This window comes from Ptychodera flava, assembly GCF_041260155.1.
Source record: "Ptychodera flava strain L36383 chromosome 23 unlocalized genomic scaffold, AS_Pfla_20210202 Scaffold_23__1_contigs__length_28996876_pilon, whole genome shotgun sequence".
Classification (NCBI taxonomy): Eukaryota; Metazoa; Hemichordata; class Enteropneusta; family Ptychoderidae; genus Ptychodera; species Ptychodera flava.
Window position 1 is genome coordinate 6260620 of NW_027248277.1, and position 16961 is coordinate 6277580.

At 37.9% G+C, this 16961-nt stretch overlaps 1 protein-coding gene across 1 annotated transcript in view; it reads left to right on the forward strand.

The window, feature by feature from the left end:
- LOC139124096 (E3 ubiquitin-protein ligase DCST1-like) overlaps positions 1–16343 on the forward strand; it is a 46521-nt gene extending 30178 nt beyond the window's left edge. Inside the window, exons 2-17 of the mRNA XM_070690233.1 lie at positions 2586–2638; positions 3342–3464; positions 3910–4113; positions 4786–4925; positions 5244–5406; positions 6709–6852; positions 7059–7180; positions 7513–7667; positions 9493–9592; positions 9929–10024; positions 10287–10413; positions 10948–11064; positions 12301–12443; positions 13080–13193; positions 13739–13924; positions 14730–16343. Coding sequence (XP_070546334.1) covers positions 2586–2638; positions 3342–3464; positions 3910–4113; positions 4786–4925; positions 5244–5406; positions 6709–6852; positions 7059–7180; positions 7513–7667; positions 9493–9592; positions 9929–10024; positions 10287–10413; positions 10948–11064; positions 12301–12443; positions 13080–13193; positions 13739–13924; positions 14730–14801 — 2059 coding nt within the window. The 3' untranslated portion in view covers positions 14802–16343. The remainder of the gene's footprint in view (positions 1–2585; positions 2639–3341; positions 3465–3909; positions 4114–4785; positions 4926–5243; positions 5407–6708; positions 6853–7058; positions 7181–7512; positions 7668–9492; positions 9593–9928; positions 10025–10286; positions 10414–10947; positions 11065–12300; positions 12444–13079; positions 13194–13738; positions 13925–14729) is intronic.
- Positions 16344–16961: the final 618 nt, after the last annotated feature.

The following is a 16961-nucleotide window of genomic DNA, read 5'->3' on the forward strand; positions in this document are numbered from 1 at the left end:
AGTGAAATTACTTCCGTTTAGTTATTTAGCAAGCACCGTGGCTACAGCTGAGACTCCCTAGTTAGATTATAATTAGCAACGCCGCGAACAATCTCCGTTAATCACTGTACGGAGATTGAGGTCAGTGCTGTAAGTACTACGTTTTTTTTAAGATAAATTTATTTCAACAAATTCGCAATAAAACTGATCTACATAACTATGAATGCGTTAAAATTACAATGCAACTTGTCTGAAAAAATACTCCCCAAAAAAATCAGTCATATAAATGCGTTCAGTATGCATTCTTCTCCTTCAAGTCTTACAAGGCTTGAAAACTTTGTGATAAAATGCTCAGCTTTGTTCATCATCTTATAAGTAAAATAAAATTTATTCATCCATGAGAAAAGACAACATTCTAATTGCATAACACAGGATTCAAGGGAAACTTTAATCCCATCAAGAGTAACATAATTTCGAAAATTATAAACTGTGTATTTTACAAAGGAAGTAAATACTGTATGTCAGATGTTGCGTTATTATCAATTTCGATTCCTGCAATCGCTTATCTTTTGATATTGATATCGCTATCAAAGTTGTGTTTTCTGACAAAGACAGAAATACATTTCTGCCAGATTTCTTTTACATATTTACACTCAAATAAGATGTGTTCCAGTGTTTCTTCTTGGCCACAAATATGGCATTTCCCATCACTTAAATTGAAAGTTTTGGCCAGGCTTCCTGTGACTAGGCCTCTATGGAAAATCTTCCAATTTAAATCATTTACTGAAGTGCTAACAATTCCTGTTGAATTAAGACGACTGCATAAAGTAGCTTTGTAACTGTCAGTGAGACTTAGATTCTAAGCCCATTTTTGACCAATTTGACCTGAAAGTACTAGACAAGTCCGGTTACTTTAATGTAGCGCCCTCTAGAGCTACTTTTCGAGAGATGTAAACAGACGTCGAAACGGGTTGAAAGGGCCAATAGTTAGTGTCATTCCAAGGTAAAGAAATCTTTTACGGCTAATTATAATCGACGAAATCGCTAAAGGGCGAAATGGCAAAATAGAGAAATGAAGAAATAAAGAAACAGTAAAATAGTGAGTTTCATACATTCATCAAGAAATTAAGAAACTGAAATACACAAAAGAAATAAACCCTACAAACAGCAAAGAGACGATCGATTTGATGTATCACTTGCACCCACGTGCACGTGGCTAAGGGACTCAGCATAAATTAGAGGGAGGGAGGGCCGGCGTTTTTTTTCAAAATGACGATACACGTAAAATAGTGACCCTTCAAAAGTGTTGGCAAGAAAAAAGTGACCCTCCCCAATTTTCACATGCAACAAACAGTGACCCTCCCCTACGTGTCAGAGTCAACATCAATAATAAACACTGTAATAAATTCGACACCTTTGAGATCTCGTGTAGTTTCAACTGTGTTCGGGCTGTAATCCAAAATTGTCGAAATCTCCAGTGTACAACTTGTCAATGCATCCAGTGTGTCTGTATTGTCCAACGATATTGTTGACGAAGAATGTATCCCAGCATAGAATGTATTTGTCAAAAATAACACCGTATATTTTGTACGATGCATTTGTGTACGCAAGGCTAATACACAGTATTTCAACCATTACGGACACCATTGAGAAAAATGCAATTCCATTGATTAAAACTAATACCCGAGTTTTATTGAAGAGTATAAAGTAGTTGTTAATGGCTATTTCGCAGCGCACAAACAGAGAAGGGCATGTGAATATAACAGCAGACCTCACCACTTTACGGTAATCTCTGTAAGAATTCAGGCATCTCTGCAGCTCTGGACACAAACTCATATTGTATTAGTGTACAGGTGTAACAGATTATGGCCATGTAGAATGTACATGCACAAAAAACAAAATTCCGACAGAAATTACGGACAGTAGACACATGTATACAGAACCATTGAAATAGGTATATAGATATATTTAATAGCTATTTTAATTTTGCAGAAATATGACAAAAAAAGCATGACATTGCAGAGATAAAGTAAAATGACTATTCACAGTTGACGTCATTGTTCTCACATTAATATGCACAAACAAATAGCAAGTTTAGATTACGCTTTTGAAAATTACACATGCAAGAACGACGAAATTACATTTAGTAGACGACTGCTGGTGTAACAATGAATACTAAAAGACATATGACGACTCAGACTCAGAGAACAAGCTGCAAAAACACCCTATGCATGCAACATTGATAAAATTTGTCCGCATTCAGTGTCCGATGTCATAGCGTGTAGCTATATTTAGTAACAAACCATAACCGTGAACAGTGCTATTCGATTTGTTCGTCATTTTCACCACAGGCACTGCCATGGTTGATAACGCTTCTAAAGTGCTATCAACCACGACAGTGTCTCTGATTTTCAGCGTGATCTTCGCGCGTCTTCAAAGAGTTCCATGGTTGCGCGCATTATACCTAGCAACCGGTCCTGACGCGCACTGTAGAACGCGTTTAATTCCATTATCTACGTTCTCGGTTCGGTGTTTGTGTCATTTATAAGAAGAAGAACCACACATCACTAACAGTTCTTCTTTTATTTTCAACTTTTATGCTGCAGAAATCTCAGAGAAATGAAATGTTTGGCCGTTTGTTTACAGAAGTGTTCCACAGGTAATGTCCAATTTACACCTTATTTCACATTGACTTTCAAATGTGTTTTTTCGTCACATTTTTTGACTTATTCTAACCAATACTCTCGACAAGTCTGTTTCTATGACGTTCTCTGATAGATCAGTAGCTAGATGGAATGGAGCCGTAGGCATAAAGTAGCGTTTTGCTTTTGTTTTCTTTTGTTTTTGCTTTATGACGTTTGTCGTTCTTTCTTATGAACTTTGAATGTATGTCATGTTATTTCACGCGGAGTTTACGTTATTCGGCGGCCGTAGAGATGCTGGGTGCTTGGTTTTATATGTTACATACTATTACTTGTACGACGTATTTTATTTACATAGTGAAGTTCGCATATCAAAGTATAGATGTGCAAAACATGCTAAGTGAGAGTTTTGGTGTTAAACGTTGAAATCCGGTAAAAGCAAAACAACAAGTCACCATTTGATACATTTTGCCTTCCCTCCGACAATATCAGATTTCACACTGAATAAAAAGATGCATGCTATACGCCTTAAAATAGTATAAGCGTGTTCACCTTTGGTTTAATTTTGTAAATAAGTAACCAAGTGAAAATATCGCAAAGCATAACTGCGGTTCTTAAAATAGAGGTGACAATTAATGGCAAAGATATGTTAACGTTTATTTATTTATTTATTTATTTATTTATTTATTTATTTATTTATTTATTTATTTATTTCGGAAGGTTTCAGAGAAGCATTGCGTCGTTATTTTCCTCGCTTGGAGAAGTTGTTATGGAGCAAGGCTGATGAATATAGATTAATAAAAACAGTGCTTGGGTTCTGTTTTGGTTCAGCGGTTGGCGTAGGTGAGTGTTCATGAAGATAGTTCATTTCTCAGCTCGTTACTCTCGGCGAGAAATCTTCTTTTTCTTTGCAATGAAATTTTAGTTGATTTTTCAGGATACGATTCTAATCTTTGAGTTTCTTCACACGGTAGAAGCTCAACAACAAAACAGTTTGGAGTAATTGCACGTCGGTAAGCTGTGGGGAACAGCATTCACCCCCTGAAATTGGACTTAAATAATGTAGCGTAGTGTTCCTTACCGACATTATTTGAAACTCAACGACTCCTGACTTGTTTTCGTATTTTCTTATGATCAGTGAATGCCGTTTTCGTTGTCTATTCTTTGTACAGTTACAGTTTCGGTGGCGACATTTTCAAAATCTCTGTTCCTTTCAGGTGACTCATACATCATTTTTAATAATTTTTTTAAATTACGAATCAAATTGTTCTCCCATCCTCACTTTCAGCTCTTTATTTTACTGTGTTGATCCGCCTACCTTTCACTGATGGAGAAAAGTTGCTGATAGGGGGCGCTCTGAAGGCGCTGCTGGCTATAGGCTTTGCAACATCCACTCAGATTCGATGTACCATAATCCTGGTTATCCCATATCTGTTCAGCAAGTATGGAAGAAATATCGTCAGCACCATGACTATCGCTATGTTATTAGGTGGTAAGTTGTTTTGAATCAAGGTATCTGAATTTTATATGGCGTTCGTAATTGCAATCAACATTCCGACAACACGATTCACAATTTAACTGTCATTATTTCAATGAGAAAAAAAACTACAGTTTATAGAATGCCACTGTGACTACATGAATGGGAGTATATTGATAGACATTGTTGATAATAAAAGTTCCCATAATACTTGTCGATGAGACATCCTTTGGCTGAATAATTAATATTTACATCATCGTCACCAGCACATTGTGTAAGATGATATCACCATCACCGTCATCAACATTATCATTGTCGATGAGACATCCTTTGGCTGAATAGTTAATATCTACACCACCGTCACCAGCACATTGTGTAAGATGATATTACCGTCACCGTCATCAATATTATCATTGTTGTCGACGTTTTCGTCGTCGTCGTTATGATAATCATCATCATCATCATCATCAGTAGTAGCAGCAGCATCGTCGCCGTGGCAGAATGTTTCTTCGTCGTTCAAACAATAACCACATTCATACACGTTTTATGACCGTACGTGATCAACAGTTCCTCCATCATCATCATCATCATCATCATCATCATCATCATCATTTTTATAGTTGATCTCCTCTGGTTGTCATAATGAGATGCACTGTATCATCGAAGTATTCCCTTTGTTTATGTAAGGTCCGGTCACAAACATCTTCACCAACGCCAGGGAGCTTTCACGGTCCATCAGCTGTACTGCATCACTGACCTACAACAACAGTAAATTACTCTACGAACTAATGCATCAACCCTTTTCAGATGTCCTCAAAGATATACAGGTAACAAACTCACCCTTGAACTTTGACCCTTTAGGTGATCTTTCAAAGCAATCAGGCAAACCTTATACTATTTTGTCGAATAAATAATGTGGAGGAGTGTGGAGAGATGTCATCATAGGGCCATTCATGCAGTATACGGTAGACGCCGGTTGTAAAATTTGGCCACTAGAAGAGTTGTCAGAGTATCGCATTGCTGAAATAAGATGTAGTGTGGTCTAAATTTGCTAAGTAACCGGTACCGTTAAAATCGTTCAAAGACGTAGCTTTTGAATTTTGTTTAGAAATGGCATGATATCTGTTTTGATTGATATTGCACAGTCTCAGAGTAAAGACATGCAGGAGATATCAGGAAAACTGAAAGAAGAATTTGTGAAAATAGAAGAGGAAGTTGAGAAAGACGATGAAGGCATGCAAAGAGAGACCAAGAAAAAAGAGAATCCTGAAGACAATTACAGAGAAAAACTGGATTACAGATGCAAAGGTTAATCACTTTATAATGTACGACACAATGTTTTACGCACGTGGAGTGAATTAATAGCGTTTCATTCGAGGTCATCATACTCTTCACAAATTTATACATTTCAGTCCCGGCGTGGCAGTGGCAGTCACGAGATTAGGTATACCTAAGATTGTTCAGCAAAATTTCAAATCACCCCTTACCTTGGAACTTTCAACGAAAAAAGACAACCTTATTTTAGAAATATGGGAAACAATTAGCCCAAAAGATGCCCCTCAATTTACAAAAGCCGAGGAAAGCGAGAAAATTTCAAAATATAGCTACACCCATGCCATTGTTGTAAAGATCGATTTGATAGTTGAAAACTCCCCAGTGTAGCCTTGTATTTTCGTCTGTACTAGTTTATATTCACTATAGTTTGAAGCAACATGATAACTTTGAATAATAGTGTCCAAGATGACGTCATTATTTGAACTATCTCATTTTTAATTGAACCCTGACATGGATGTTCAAAATAAAAGAAAATTATTTACCAGATTTCAAAGGGGTATTCTCATTCCTTCACGGATCTGCTTTGCTACAAAAGCTCCTCTTCTTCGTGTTTTCACTGACACTCCCTTTTCCCGTGATTTTTTGAACACGTATATGTCATTGAATACCCATTTTCCCAGAGACTGTCACAAACGGGATTATCGCCGAATGATGCATTTCATATTTTTGTTGTGTGATGATATTCTGCCATATTACATGACTGTTACAGGATATTACATGACTGTCACAGGATATTACATGACTGTTACAGGATACAAATAAAAATGACAGGAAGACAAATGGTTGCCGCCGTTCCAACCGGGAAAAAATTACCGAAATAACTCGATTTTTCTGTAGTCCTTAAGCCGTCCTTCACATAGAAAACGTTTACTAACACACGAGAGATTGACATGATTGTGTGACCATACTCTGAGCTACATATGCTACACGTCCAGTTAAAGTAGTACGCGCCTTGAAAGTGAAAGACTTAAACTTTTGCTCAAATTTATCTCAAGGAATATTTCAACTATTCTTTGAGGATCACCGTGAAAATTGTGGTACTAGAGAAACAGATTACCAAGATTTACCGATATTTGAAATTCAAAACGGCCCCAATTCTTCTGTTAACTCTACTAAGAAAAATTTCGAAAAACTATGACAATAAAAACTTTTCTTACACAAAGAGCTTTAATATGAAACCAACAAGTAGTGGATTAGAAAATTATCCCTTAATGACTCAGTAACTCAGCTCTTCTCTGAATGTTCCTAATTTCCCGTCGTCTTGTTTTCCTTCAGATGTTTTCAACGCTGGTGTGGTTCACTGCAAGGAGAAATTTAAAGAAGCTGAAAGGAAATGTCACAAAGCAATCAAAGTACCTGGCGTCAAAGATCTACTGTGTGCACCAATGAAATTAACAGTCCTTTGCAAGATTGTACAAGGTGAGAATTGTATCAGGCACTACATCCTGGTTAATTGTAGATTATCAAGTTAGGGCAGTTTTCGGGGGTGACGTAAACATTTTGTGGTTTATGGGATTCACAAGTTTTTATTTAATGTACAGTTGAATCTATCAGTTGAACCCCCTTCTCTCTCTCTCTCTCTCTCTCTCTCTCTCTCTCTCTCTCTCTCTCTCCCTCTCTGACAGGTTTTGACTCCCTCTGTGACACAGACGAGGCTGTCAACCCTGGGTTCGGTGACACTTACAAGGAATCAGATCAAGCCGTGGAGGAATTCGACAAAAATTTTCAAGTTGAAATGGGATGGCAGGTAACGTTTTCGAACTTCATCAAGTCGTTTTGGAGGTAACAGACAAAGCGTAAACCTCGAATTATAAATACAAGAAGTATTTCGCCGACTTCGATATGGAATGAATGTCGACACCATGACCAGTCGACAGATAGAGTATCTCACCGGTTCGTTATTCGATTTCCGTAGAGTGACCGACCTACATACAGTTAAAAGGGGTTAACGAGTTTAAGGTGCCCGGTCGTCCGAAGTTTGGGTCAAAGGTCAATCATTGTAAACTCCCACTGTCTCACAGATTCTTATCAATATACTTGATAATTGCTCTCAAAACGGTGGTATCATATTTTCCCTAGGTTGTGCAAAGAACAGAAAAAGTCGACATCAGAACAGCCGAGGACATCAGACTCGCTGTTGAAAATGAATTCGAAACGAAGAAACGATGGCTTGTCACCGTGGCAACCATCATTAAAGGTTTCGTCGCTTTCAACTTCGTTTTGATGTTTTTCAGGTACGTACAACAAATCTTTAGCCTGCGACGAAGCTATTGTTTCTGCAGCACTATGCTAGAAAATAAAAATTAAAGCGCAATTTACCTATTACTGTTACTCCTTTCTTGGTGTACTTCAAAACTCATGCTGAAATAACATAAGCTTAATGATCAGCTAAGACTGCGTGTGTGTAATCTACGTAATGATTTATTGACAAAAAAATATTAAAATTGTTGACAAATTTATTTGTATGTAATAAATCATTTAATTAGGGAAAAATCATGTCACTCTCTAAAATAAAGACCAGGGTATGGCAATTTAATCGCTTACCAAAAACGATCAGACCAATGCATAAAGCGTACAAGCTCCGTAATTCTGTGATTCATACGACGATGTTTAAACGTTGCAGAAAGACGGCGGGGATTCTGAGAAGCTGAAAGCAAGCCAAGACAAAATTTGATGATTCAAATGTGGTTACGAAAATTGTGTATGTTTGTAAAGCTTTCGCGATATAGCAAACGTTCATCCATTTGTAGAATTTGACATTTTGTTAGACAAATTTTAAGTAACATTATCAAAAACACAATTTGTGAACTTTTTGCTGCTATACTGAATCATTTGATTGAGCGCTATTTTTTATCGATGGTAGGTGTATAAACACTGCACAGTCCATTTCACCTCTCTGATCAGTTGCAAATGCTAGATTTACTACCGATTGTTTTACTTCACAAGTCGTTATCAACACTCATTCATTTTGAATTTACATCTCATCTGTACTCTAAATAACCATATAAGTTCCTCATTGTTTTTATCTCACATTGACCCATGGCAAGGTCATAAGCCGTAGTACTATCGATGGCTAAGTAACAGGGAGACCTAGCTTGTTTGATTGTATGGAAAGCTGGATCATCAAGTGTGCATAGACTCGACGGCCATAATATCATATTATGTAGACATAACCAGAAATACTAAGGGAATTTTCAATCTAATAAAATTTCAACGTAAAATCCGAATTACCTTATGCTACCAATCATGGCAGCTTCCTAGAAAGAACAAATCAGTCGATGCGAATTTTCAGTGCTCCTCGGATTTGTCGAATCGGATTAGAGCTCTCTGAGTGAAAAATCAACTCAGAGGGAAAAAACAACAAATAACAATGGCATGTTATAACTTCATGCGCATTGCCTAGTTAGATTTCGGGAATAAAAGGTATCGCGTTGAGAATTTTTAGACAATTTTTTCTCTTTATTACTCCAAACACGATTGGAACTAATTTGGGATAATTGGATGGTGAAGTAATGTCGGTTTAATATGAAAATATAGGCCCGTCTGTTTTTCTTTTTAGATTATACACTTGTTTTTAGGAGTAATTAGTAATATTGCTACATTCAGCTATACGGAACATAATACTTTTGAGAAATTTGAAAAATATGAAGATCCAATTGTCCCAAATTAGTTCCGATCGTGTTTCCAGAAAGCTTCCACACAACAAGATGTCTCTTAAAGCTATTCATCCCAAAATCCCTGTCAAAAAAGTCAACAATCACCATATTGATAACCGTGAGTTTGGGTAAAATCATGGTGGTGAAAAGGTTAGTGAAAAAATGCCTGGTCCAAGATATTTTACAACTATTTGAAAAGCTTGGCGAAATTTGTAGGTTGATATAGATTAGTATCATATTACAGGAATCACTTGGTTTATTGTCAGCTGTGTTTTGCGAAAGTTATCATTGAAAATAAGATCATCATGATAAAACATATCTTTTCTTTGGAAAAAGACAAGATTTTGATGTAAAAAGTAACTTTCCATATTTTTTTTGTTTATTTATTTACATATTTATTTAGTGCCCATAGCTACAACAAACACTATACAGGTGAAATAACATTCGACAATGTCTATATGACGTCATACTTTAGAAGAATTGAAGATAGGCGAAAAGACCAGGTATTGAGGGCAAATATGTAGTAAGGTTCCATTGCCCCTCCTCTACTCTTCATCGGTTCCAAGTCTAATTGTAGAAAGCGTTGTCATAATCAATTTTCAATCTATTAAAGCAACTTTGACGCTCTTGATAAATTGGTTCTGCGAAAACTGCATGACTAGCAACAATCGACATTTTAATTTCAAAAGTATCGTAAAAACATTGGTAGAATCTTAATGTTTTCTATAATATTATGGGTAAAAAAGAAATCTTTCTCTGATTTGGATCCCGTCGACTTCCTGTTTTGAAATTGGCTTTCTTATTATTCGACAATGTATAGAGTATCTTTTTACTAACAGAATAAACGGACACTGATGCCGCTAAAGAAAGCAGAAAGATCCGAACTGATAGTTCCGACAAAGTTTGCACTAATCGCCGTCGAAAAGACAAAACTTGTGAGTACAGCATCGAATAGTTACTTACAGTTAACTTGGCTGAGGTAACAAATGTTGTTAATTTTGAAAAGCATTTTCAGGCAACGGTGATGATGATGATGATGATGATGATGATGATGACGACGACGAAGACTACGACGATGATGTTGATGACACAGTGGCACTGCAGATCAACTACCAATGTCTTCTGAACGTTTACATTGCTTTACGCCTGAAACATGTTTTTCATGTAACACTTTGATTTCGTTCTCTTTCTCAACAGATGCGTGGAACCTTGATAGTGTTTCTAAACATCTTGATATCAATTATCGTATCAATATTCGACTATCTACTGTACCATATTCTTGATATCGTCTCCAGACATAGTCAAGTCACCATCACTTTGCAAGGTAAGTTTTCTTGATCGATGGAAAACTGACGTACAGACAGACAGACAGACATACACAGACAGACAGACTGACAGACAGACAGACAGACAGACAGACAGACTGAATGATAGACTGAAAGGTTGACTGGCCGAGTCACAGTGCATACTGAGCGAGGATTTGACATTTTGCGTCTCGACATTTGCATTAGTTCGCGATAAAACTAATGAATGAACGAAAGGCAAGATTGATAGGCAGGGATAGTCAAGGTAAGACAGACCAGAGAATTTTCAAACAAAACTTTTGTTAATGTAGTTAAAACTTTTCTGACAAATTAATGTGGGCTGTCGATTCTGCCTAGGTGTAATTTTTGAGTATAGAGACAATGAAAAAATTAATCCTGAGCAAGTCTGACACTTTCGCTTATTTAAATACAAATAATATTAAACAGTTTTAATAGTTCGCTCGATAAACATGCACACGTACAGTCGGCGAAAGTCTGTAGGAATTATCGCAATGTGTAGTTGATGATACCTGACGTCATTTCTTCATAATCAGGAACCCATGCCATTCGGTTACGGATTTATGGTGATGGCGCTGTTGCACACTTATTCCGGACGATGTTGACAGGGTTCAACAGTGAACATTCCATCGACAGTGTCTCCACCAATACAGGTATGGACGACATGGAATAAGAATTCAAATTGTATCTTTTTTGTCTATCCGTATCTACACGTATAAAGAATAGCTAAGTTTAAAATCCCTTTCAATCTTCACCAGCAAACGTTCGACAGGCTTAGACAGAAAACTTATATCATGCTCGTGTTTCTGTCAGTTATTTTATAGCCTAAAATTACTCGATCGCTGCAAATGTCCATATATGGTAAAAGAGGCGTGTCAGTTGCAAAACTAATCTACATTCAGTAAACACCGCACACTTTTGGATGCGCTCTTTTATCTTTTGTGGCTTCCGAGTTAAATAAGGTTCCAAGACAAGAAATTTGACCTTTTTAATCTAACAATTCTCTAACAGTTAGTAAGCTCAAAACCCCCATCAAGTATACATTTTCTGAAAGCCTAGATATACAGGAACATTTTGGCAACCACAGTGTCACCATTGTTTACATAACTATCACGTGACAAGGTAATTTGCATAACCTTTCAAAAATCGGTTTTCCCTATGTTTTGTCTCAATACTTCAAAATATCTGACTCAAACTTGCTGGAATGCAAGCTGTCACAACCCTCTTCCAAAGTGTGTCTCATATTTTTTATATCTTGCTTAGTTTTTTTGAAGCACAATTTTAAAGAAATCAACTAAGGTAAAATTCACTGCCCTGAAAGTTTTTCCGGCATAAAAACTGTTTAAGAAGGTTGAAAAAAATTCTGAGACACACTTTTGAAGACCCTTAAAACAGCTTGAACTCACATAAATTTCAGCCGCATATCTCAAAGCATTGAAACAAAACATAGGGAAAACCGATTTTTGAAAAGTTATGCAAATTACCTGTCACGTGATAGTTATGTAAACAGCGGTGACACTATGGTAACCAAAATGTTCCCCTATATCTAAGCTTTCCGAAAATATACAATTTACAGGGGTTCTGAGCTTATTAAACACTACAGAATTGTTAGTTTAAAATAGTCAATTTCTTGTCTTGGAACCTTAAAAAAGGTGGCCGAATGACTTTCAGCTTAAATTTCCTCAGCATTTAGCCTGTGTGTCAAGCGTAACAAAGAAAATTTGAAGATATTTTCTCAACATATTGGACAACAAGAAACCGTTTGCCAATCGTGACTAGTCAAGATACTGAAGATGTCCTAGCGAGAAATAGAAAACGAAAAGATATCTTTGCGAGAAATCGAAAAAGAAATGCGTTCTTTGAAGGAACCATTTATTTATTTTTTTCAGCTTGTTTACCATACCCGTCACATCTTCCGTCTTCGACTCTATATCTCATATTTGGATGTTGGTTTGTAGTTTGGTTCCTTCTCTACCTGGAAGCCTACGGACTGAGACTGCGTCGTGTTATCTGTGCTTACTTCTACCCAAAGGTATGTAGTCAAATAACTGTTACATGTCCTGTGTACATGGCAACTACAGCCCCAAGATAAACTATCTGCCTTTACACATTTCTGATTTAATTTCGAACAGTCACTTTTATTTGCACCCTGTGATTTTGGGATACACTTTGCACCCCCACCCAATCCCCTTGTTTGTTGTACTTCGTATTTATCATTTCATGTCCCTTTTTCAACGTATCATTCCCCATATTGGTTGATAGTAATAAACAAGTTAATATGGCGCTTTAAAATCCACTAAACTTCTGAACAACAAGGTCAATCATTCAAATTTAGCATTCTGATGTCACGAACATTTGATGAGATTGGCACATTCTGGTCTTTTAATGATCTGAGTCGTATGCTGCATTTGATGGAACTCAAATTGCTTAAAATATTGTCTCTGCTTACAACAGATTTACGGTGCAAAGGAATTTTAATGATTGATGGGCTATACAAATATAAGTGATTATAATTCTTTGCCAAATCTGAATGTGCATGGGAATAAAACGTTAAAGTACTGCGTGAAATAGGGATGTTGGTGGGACTTACTGAGATTTCCACTCGAATACCAATCTGGTGAATAAAGACTCAATATCTTTTCAATCACTACATTTTACTACATTTCAGAGAGAAAAGAAACGAATTTTATTCCTGTACAATGACTACTTGAAGAAACGAATTGGTTTTCTAAAACATATGCAAAAAGAGGTCAGAAGATTGGCACGCGAAGAAAATCTTGAGGTAAGTATCTCCATACTCTTGTTCGTTTGTTTGTTTGTTTGTGTTTTTAGACTTAAATCGCGATTAATAACATTGTGATACACAAATTGTGTGAGACGTGGAAACACTGAAAGCATAAGTTATGTGAAGGGGGACCTCTGGGTCCAGTCCTGGAGCGCCCCCACACAACAGAACCACTCAGTCTGAGAAATAGAATGGCTAACCTGCACAATGCTTATAATAATATTCAAGTACCACCTCCTTTATATTCATATTACGCTTATTACTTTGTTTACGACATCCCATTAACATTTCGACACTTAGGTCACCAGAATGATACGTCTTTTCTCTAAACGGTAACACTATTTACCTTCAAAGAAGTGTCACTCAAGACAGGTCACCAAACATAGTGAGCTCACAAATGGTTGCATGAACAATTGTTGTTGACAACTATACTTCACTTTATTTTACTTGACTTTACTTTATTCTCAGCAACACACTTGTATTGTAAATATACAAAAGCTGACTGAGATACACCGATTCCAATTCTCAATATTTCAATCCAGGCTGATCACAGCATACTGACATCACTCAGATACAGTTTTCCAAAGCTGTGTTGTTGTTTGGCTTTGCTTGGACTTGGCAAGAAACGCTGTCTGATCTGTAAGGAAAGAGAGGATGCCAACACGCATCACTGTGAATCTGAGAACTGTAACATGGCCTACTGCAGAGAGTGTTGGGAAGACATACAGGTGGGTAGATAAAGGTTTTCAAGCATTGCAGAGAGTATTGAATACGATTGGAACTATTGGAACTAATTTGAGATAATTGGATCTTCATATTTTTCAAATTTCTCAAAAGTGTCAGGTTCCCTATAGCTGAAATGTTGCAATATAAAAATTTACTCATGAAAACAAGCATGTAACATAAAAGGAAAGCGGAGTAGCTTATATTCGTAAATTTAAAAGATGGTTCACCATCTATCCCGCATAATAAATAAGTTCCAATCATGTTGGTGGAAACACATACAGGTGGGTCTATTAAGGTTATGAAGCACTGCTGAGAGTATTGGGAAGATGTAAAAGTTAAGGGGTTCAGCTGTTTCATTAAGCAAACGAGGAATACTTGACATGTAATACATGATCTATGGATGTCACATTCTGTAAACTTTAAAGTAGCAGGAATATGCTATGTATAGTCAACCGTATCAAAATAATGAAACTCTACAGCAAAATTATTGTTTCTGATGTCTGAATTTGCTTAAACATGATTTGATTTGCAACTGTTCAGCAAAAAAGTAAAGAAGTTTAATGATTGGTTCAAACTGGTCACCTGATCATTGTAAACTTTCATCACAAAATAGAAGGGTAAAATTGATCACATTACCAATGTGTGAGACACACAGAACTACATCAGTTCATCATTATCTCTCCCTAACAACTCACTTGTGAAACTGCCCACATGTTTCATGAAGAAATCCAGAATGCATATCTCATTGCTATTTGAACTGGAATTTTTCTGTGAATAGCAACTTTGTATTTCTTATCCTCTTGTCAGGAGGTCTGTTATGCCTGTTCACCACCAGATTCCGATGACAGTACATCATCAAATGACATGGAAATGGAATGAAATCCGGACCATTTCATAGGCTCTGAATAACTCTTACTAAACAAAAAATCCTTCAACCAATCACTGAACAGCATGTGTTTGACGATTTGGAGATATTGTAAGCTGAAGTACATTGTGGACAGCAACACCATTTGGGATTTTAACATCTAATAAGAGTTTTTTTTTGTCAGCTTTCTGAGCCAAAGTATAGTCTTTTGTGAGAAAGAGATTAAAGCATCCAAAAATTCTTAATTGTTGTTATCTGTGTCGGTTGAACTGTGCATGCTGCAAATTTCTCAAAGAAGTAATGTATCCACCATCTTAGCTAAACTTCTTTTAACCAATGTTGCAATGGGTCCATGGAAGGAAGTCTCCAGATCACGTCCTGGGACATTCCTGGGTAGGGTTAGGGTAAGGTTATAGGTAAAGGTATGAGATCATGTGAGTGAATACGGCTAGTTTCCAATCGGGTTCGAGTTCGAACCGAGTTCGTGAAGCACTCACGCACGCATGCTCACTATCACACATCGCACATACAAACTTTATCGAAGCGAAGCAACGAATACATTGCTTTAACCGGGCGAACGATAACCTCGTAAGAATATTTTCAAAAGCTTGGACGACTAACCGTAAGTATAACCTATCTTTTAATTTTAATTTCCCTTGGACACATGGTCCTGAAAAAGTGGACAAAAAATCATGTATGTGGAGATAGTCTAGCCCATATTGCTGTCTGTGGTAATTAAGGCTGTATCACTGTATACAGACAGTCCATTTGGTCTTGATGTGGGGCGGGGGTGATAGTCTCATACCAAAACATGGTATCTTCCTAAACCACCATGGGCTATGTGGTAAACGGTTAGTCATTGTGAGCCTGGTGCAGCTCCAGAGTAACGGGATCTACCTCGAGGATGTAGCCTTCAGGAGCACCATCTGGGTGGGTGGCAATGGTCGCCTCAAGCAATCAACAGTCATCCATGGTGGGTGCCTGGACTCTGAACCACTCTCAGTCGCCCATGTACTCTTAGGGGTAGACGCCTCTGATACATAAGTGCGTCACTCATTGCAGGGCAAGTACTTTGCTTTTATGAAGAAGACCTTGGGCGGACAAGTTTGTGTAAGAGGTCAAAAGAAACTAGGCAGTGTCGATAAACCGGAGCTGTCCAAGTGAGAAGGAGATATATTTTTCTGTGTTATTGGGGTTGCAGATGATCCTGCGCTGTACCTTCGAGATGACCTGCATCAGGAGATGGGAGGCAAAGCCCTACAGGCTGTACAAGACAACCGTATTGTTGTGGTATTTGGCTCAGCCGAAACTTGAGGTTGCAAGCATTGTGAGCCAACCAATGGAACTGCGCCTTGATGTAACATTGGTCGAGGTCGAGGGTTCTGGCACTTGTAGCAGGTTAAGAGAGTGGCCCTGCTGTCCTCCAGGGTCATCTGCAAGTCTCTAGGGTGGCCAGGATTTCCTTTATCCTGCACTTCTCTTCTTGGACAACTCAGAGGAAATTTTCTGCTTGGTTTGGCCCTCTGTACTTTACAGGGGCCTTAGTAATGTCGTCACAGTGCACGACCATGTAGCAGAAGCTGCAGGGCTCATGATGCTTGGTCAGCGGGGTGTTACTGGCCGCGGGCATGAGCTCAGGACTCTCTTAGTGATCATGGCCTCGAAGTCAGCATGGATTGCAAAGGGGTGGAGAGCTGCTTATTGTGGTTCTGCAAGTGACCTTGTTTTTGCCCTATTCTGGAATCCTGACCCTCACAGCCAACTTCCTGATATCCCATAGCACTCGGGCTGTTGGACTTCCAGCAGGTCGTGCCTGGTGTAGGCTTGGAAGCAGCGTGCACAAAAGTGTCTGTGATTGGTATACTTTGACAGATTATTCAAGAGCTGGTTGCAGTCTTTAACACGGGTGTAATGGATTTCCAAGCCACCTCAATCAACATAATATTTAACCTGGTCACTCCCCTTGGCTGATTAATGATGAGGAAGACAATGACAATGCCTTTGTCCCAGCCAAAGATATTTATGGCCAGGCCTCCCTGTCTCTCAACTTTACCAATCTGGGAAAGGGGGATGGGTATTGATGCTCTTGAAGGCCTTGCCCAGCCTGTCCTTGATGGTGTAAATCAATGACCTGTCCACATGATGATTTGCAGGAAATAAAGCTGTGTGGAGCG